This window comes from Pieris napi, chromosome 19 (genome assembly GCF_905475465.1).
Source record: "Pieris napi chromosome 19, ilPieNapi1.2, whole genome shotgun sequence".
Classification (NCBI taxonomy): Eukaryota; Metazoa; Arthropoda; class Insecta; order Lepidoptera; family Pieridae; genus Pieris; species Pieris napi.
In genome coordinates this window covers 1,945,297-1,951,296 of record NC_062252.1, presented here as the reverse complement: position 1 = coordinate 1,951,296, position 6,000 = coordinate 1,945,297, and the positions used below count along the sequence as shown (strand labels likewise).

Genomic DNA, 6,000 nt, shown 5'->3' with positions numbered 1-6,000 from the left:
CAGGTATAAAATATATCCCCGTAACACCCATTCTATAGGGATGCTTTTCTGCCACACTTTTCTTTATCTACTGGACAGTTTTCTTGGGAATTAAACCTATATTTTCCTTAATTAGAAGGTTAGTTCTTTTTATTCCATATCTTGCAAAATATGTTTTTAAATTAAAATACATCAAAAATAAATCAATCAAATTACAGCATGGAACAGTCTTTCGCAATATTTTTTGTGCTATGTAACAAACGTAATTTTTAATATTGATAAATTGAATTGTTCACTTAAGAAACTTTTAGATAGGTTTTCCAAATCATATAAAGAAAAATTCCAAATAATATTAATACATTTTTTAATATCTTAACAATCAAAATGCTCCCCTCCCCCCGTGGGCACACGTTGGGAAACTGGCTTAGAGTGTAAAGGCCAGATTCTGTAACGAGACAGAGCGATCTATGTCTCCCCCGTATCAAATAACGTTTCTGAAACTTCCCTTAGCTAGTATTCAGTTGATATATATTATAGCTGAAATGAGATGAGGATTATAAGAAACGTGGCAGCGGTAAACAGTTTTTAAATGGGATAAAGATTAGTATAGAATAAAAGAAATAATAATTTATTTGCAAGAATATGGTTCAAAAATATTACAAATAAAGTTCGCATATTATGCCACACATAATGGCGTGCAAATTTGTCTTAAAAGGAATTTTAGTGGCCTAGGTATTGTGGTTTGATTTTTTTTGAGCCTTAATTTATTAGAGACATTTATATAAAGTGGGTTTTCATTTCAACTTATTCTTTATAAACTGCCTTGCGATTCTGTAACTAACTTTTCGAACTCACACAGCGCCTTTCGCAGTGGCGGTCGCGCTCAAATCAGTCGTAAAGCAGTCATTTTACGATTTGGCATTCTGATAAACAATAAACTAGAAGCTTCGATCCTTATCAGAATGCCAAATCATTTTTATCATGCAAAATCTTTATTGTATCTAGTTATCCTATGTGGTAGTAAATATAATTTTTGTGGTATAACTTTCATTACAAACAATTATTTGTTTCAACAGGAATCGAAGAACGTTCGAGGATCACGTTGCCATTCTGATATTAAATGTAATGCTCTTAAGTGGGTTAGAAAGTGAATCATCCAAACTCCATATATAGGTCAGAATCTATTTTAAATCCATCGTAAGTTTCAACTATAATGGTACCAGTTGGTGCCGGGAACTGATAAGGTAGTGTTACATTCGCTAGGAATTTGAATCGTTTTTGAGGTGATACACGGATTGATATATATAAGCATGTAATTCACGTTTATATCTTTAAATTATTATTTAAAGATTCAGAACTTAACTAACTACTTACTTAAGTCTGTCTTACGTCAAAATTGACATTCGAGAGTCAGATACAGAGAGAGAGAGAGATAGCCCTGAAAAGCGAAAAGTCTCGTTTCTGAATGAACGAGTTATAATATATATTATAGATTTAGTAGCTGCACCGGAAAACGTTTGAAATATACACATGAATGAGGGTAGACATATATCTCTATCTTTACATATCTGTTGCACATGGATACAGGTACAGGATGTAATGGATGACAAACATTTTGGTATACCACTATCTGATAGAAGATACAGTCCGAAGAGATTCCAATTATATCCCCAAGCAGGCGCTTAATTGAAACCCGCAAATGCGGAAGCCGTCCAAAGCAAACCCGGCATCGGGCAGATGGGGCAAATAGATCAACAACAAGAAAAATCCGCACAATCAGCCATATATAAATAGGCACGCAAATGTCATATAAATTTTTTGCAATGTCATATAATAAGAACATTAGCAGTATGTCATAAAAAGAAGTTAAGTCATTTATAATTGTTAAACTTATGGTCTAAATACTCGCTCACGGGATAAAAGCTCCTTGACTTTAAAAACCCAATCACCTTCCCCTTGAAAACATTACATGGCAGCAATCTATACCTTCTAGGAAGGTGATTAAATATAAGATATAGCCATGGCGTAACAATTTTTGGAACATAGCGCGGTGCAACATGCAGGCACCTGCACCTTTTTAGGCCATACGAAGGTACTAGAGCCGGAACTTGGGTCATGGTGAAATACTAGGCACAAGATAGAACGCGATGGAGACTAACTGTGAACGCCCTTTGCCCCATCTAGGCATTATAGGACATTAAGTCACTATCTTATCTAAAATCGTAAAAATGTATGCACACCGCTTATTAATCGGCACTCGAAATCAAATTATCTACAAATCAAAACCGTTGCCTAGCAACGTACTAACAATTTGGGAATATCTCGCCAAACTCGTAGTGGTACATCCAAAGTCGATGAAACAGCACGTTCAAAATGGTTCTATGTAATTGAATCACTTTGTTAAAAGTGAAAAGCGATCGATGACCTTAACATTTGAAATGGTGCAATGTATTGATTGTTAAGAAGTAGGGCAGGTAAGTCTTAGATTTTCTAAGGACAGCTAATGTCTTTCTCGCTCGAATGTAATTGATAAATAAGGGATAGAAGATAGTTTTCATTGAAATATAATTTGATGACAGTCCCGTACCAGAACCTTGTTTACATTTTTAAATTTAACTAGAAAGTCTTTGAATAAAATAATTTGACACAATTTAAATTTTGTCAAATTATTGTAGTTGTGTGTGAGTATATTTATTTTAATTGAATTTTTTTTCGAATAAGCATTTGATAAAAGTATTTAATACAATTGTTTAATTTTGATTAAAAAAATTAAAAAAAAAAAAATTTAAAGCTTTTGAAACTTTCATAACTTTAGACTGGCGAACTGTGGAATCGACTCCCGGTGGGGGTCCCTCAGAGATACGACCTCCAAATGTTTAAAAATCTAGTGTACTCCTCCCTCAAAGGCCGGCAACGCACCCACTAAAAATGTGTCTATGGGCTGCGAAGACTGCCCTTTTTGGTCGTCCCGCAAGCTCGTTTGCCCTCCTATTATTAAAAAAAAATAGAACCAAAAATTTTGTTTGTGTTTTTTCAGCTAAAACAAAATGGATGACCGCACAGTAGATCTCATATTCGCGGGCTCCTTGAAGTTACTGCCTCCAGTCAGCTCCAAGATCGTAAGGATTTTCACCAGCTCAACATTCACAGGTATTTTTAATAACAGCCCTGCGATTCTGTAACTCACTTCACGAACTCACACAGCGGTTTTTGCATCGGCGGTCGCTCTCAAATCAGTCGTGAAGCAGTCATTTTATGATTTGGCATTCTGATAAACAATAAACTACAAGCTCCCACCTTTTCAGACGCACGTCGTAGCACGATATAGCCTAAAGCTTTTCTCGTATTTTAAATCGAAAAAGAATGGATTTTGTTTGGCATATGGTATCGCGGACAACTGTGGATATTGATGTTTTGCATATAACTGTTATAGAAAATTTTTTTTTTAATTTTAAATAAAAGTAATATTAATGATAATCAAAAAATTTACAAAAAAAAATTTTCTATACTTTGTTATATGGGTAGTTCTTATATATGGTTGTTTTTGTTAATTTTAGAAGTTTTAGAAAAAAAATAAACAAAAGTTGAATATTTGTTTATAACAAATTGGTAAGTTAATAAACAATGGAATTGTTGATTAAAAAAAAATAGAAGACTGTCAATTATGATTTTTAGAAAAAAAAAAATGTCTTAACTAATTATTTAAACAATAGAAAATTAAAAAAAAACGATTATAAACAATTAAAAATTGTTATTAAGGAAAAATTTTTTTTAAAAATCATAAAATTTTTAATGTAATAAAGTTGTGTTAAAATTTTTTTTAAAAATATTGATTTAATCAATTTGTTTAAAAAAAATTTATCAACAAATGGCGGGAATTTTTTTTTTTTTGCAAATCAATTAATATCTTGTATTAATAAAAAAACGATTATATGATGATTTAGAAAAAAAAAGTTTTTTTTAACATCATTACATGGATTTTTAAGTTTTTGTTTAAGTAAAAAAATTGTTATAAACAAAGTATAAATATTTTTTTAACTTTTATGGCACGATCTTGTTAAGTGTGTATGTAAGAAAGGCTCTACGAAGCGAAATATTTTTACGACCATTATTTAAACATTTTTTTTCACTTACAATTAAGACGGTCGTTCGAGAAAATTTCGTTAGTTAACAATTATTTAACTTGTTGAAAAATTAACTTTAAGTAAAATTTTCAACGGGAATAAATTCATTATAGTGTTTAGAACACACCATAATTTTTTCAAATTTAAAAAAAATATTCAATATCTTAAATAAATTAATTAATGTGCCGTAGTCGCTTTTGACGCCACGCGCGAATCCTAAAAATGTCACCCGCAGACCTATTTTCAGCGTTAAATTAACATTATAAATAATGGAGATAGAGTTCTGGGAGTCAGGAGTATTTTATTGAAAATTTTCTCTTCTTTCAGATTCTTTATTTGAAATTTCTTAAATATTAATAGTTTATTAAATATTGGCAAAAAACTAAATGCCATTTTTTTTTCATCTTTAATGGTCTATAACTTTTGCAATTTTTTATGTGCTTTAATACACGCTTTTAGCACATTTTTCTAGACGTCATTCCGGATCCAATGAGCTATCGCACATAATTTTAAGAGCAGTATCTCTAAGGCCTACAACGCACTAGCGGCTGGCCGCAATGCGGTGTGCCGCTGCGGCGGGCCGCGGTATATACGGTCCGCCGTAGCGGCCTGCCGTATTCCGGCTAACCGTCCCTATTGCGGTCCTATTGCGGTCTGCCGCAATCGTCACTCGTCAGTGCTTCTTGAAATATTACAAATTCAAATTTAATGACGTGGAATAAGTGATACATGTATCTTATGTTCCATAATAAACATATTTTATTTTTTTATTTTTTACTCTTTTAAAATAGGTTTACAATATTTTGTTTACATTTGTTAAATAATTATATGTGACGACGTAGGTAGGACGGCTAACCGCGCCGAGTGCGTGGAGGGGACGCGGCGCGCCGCATCACACGCACTCGCCGCACATCGATTATTATATGAAACCGCACGATAACAACGCACTGACTTGCGGTCAACCGTCAACCGCTCCGGTTGATCTGGAGCTGCGGCGAGCCGCACCGGTTGAATGATGCGGCGCGCCGCGTCCCCTCCACGCACTCGGCGCGGTTAGCCGTGTTACGTACGTCATCACATATAATTATTTAACAAATGTAAACAAAATATTGTAAACCTAAATAGGTTTTAAAATTAAAAGAGTAAAAAATAAAAAAATAAAATATGTTTATTATGGAACATAGGATAGGTAGACCGAGGCGAATCGGATCACAGGGCGAATCGGATCAAAATTAGAAATCTGTTGATAATTCAAATATCACAATCACATAGAACGCACTCAACCGGCGTTTTATGTCTCTTCATTTACTGAGCACCTCCCGACATAAGCAGTATTTCGATCGCACTTGTGGATCAGTGGCAATGCCGATCGTCAGCCACTCGGTTTTTTGTGTGTGTCGCAATTTGGCGCTCATCTAAGGTACGCGTACTTACGATTTCTTTGTGTCATATGACGGATTTGTCTTAAAATTTAACTACATTGGCTTATATTGTTAAGCAAGGTGTTTATATTAAAGAACCAATTAGCTTTTAAGTATAATCTTAGAGGTTAACGTCTAAAATATTTATTTCAAAAGTCCTAATTATGGGGCTAATCGGATCATATCCTTAGGGGCGAATTGGATGATACTTTTAAACTGATTTATTACAAGATTGAGGTTATTGATTCATATTTATTTCATGACCGCCGGAGAATAGTCTCAAGAAAAAATGAAAGAGGCTGTAAATAAAGTCCAGAACAAATAGTTTACCTTACGTAAAGCTGCTAAGATTTTTTCAGTACCGTTCACGAGCTTACAGAAAAAAAGGACCATATATATGTGAATTATGTGCCAATAATCAAAATTGATCTTATTATTATATATTTTTACTGATTCCAAAGTTATTTAACACTATA

At 33.4% G+C, this 6,000-nt stretch overlaps 1 protein-coding gene across 1 annotated transcript in view; it reads left to right on the top strand.

The window, feature by feature from the left end:
* Positions 1–2,345: 2,345 nt before the first annotated feature.
* Positions 2,346–6,000, top strand: part of LOC125059009 (NACHT and WD repeat domain-containing protein 2) — a 46,561-nt gene continuing 42,906 nt past the window's right edge. The window contains exons 1-2 of the mRNA XM_047663091.1: positions 2,346–2,453; positions 3,017–3,129. Of these exons, the coding sequence (XP_047519047.1) occupies positions 3,027–3,129 (103 nt within the window). The 5' untranslated portion in view covers positions 2,346–2,453; positions 3,017–3,026. The remainder of the gene's footprint in view (positions 2,454–3,016; positions 3,130–6,000) is intronic.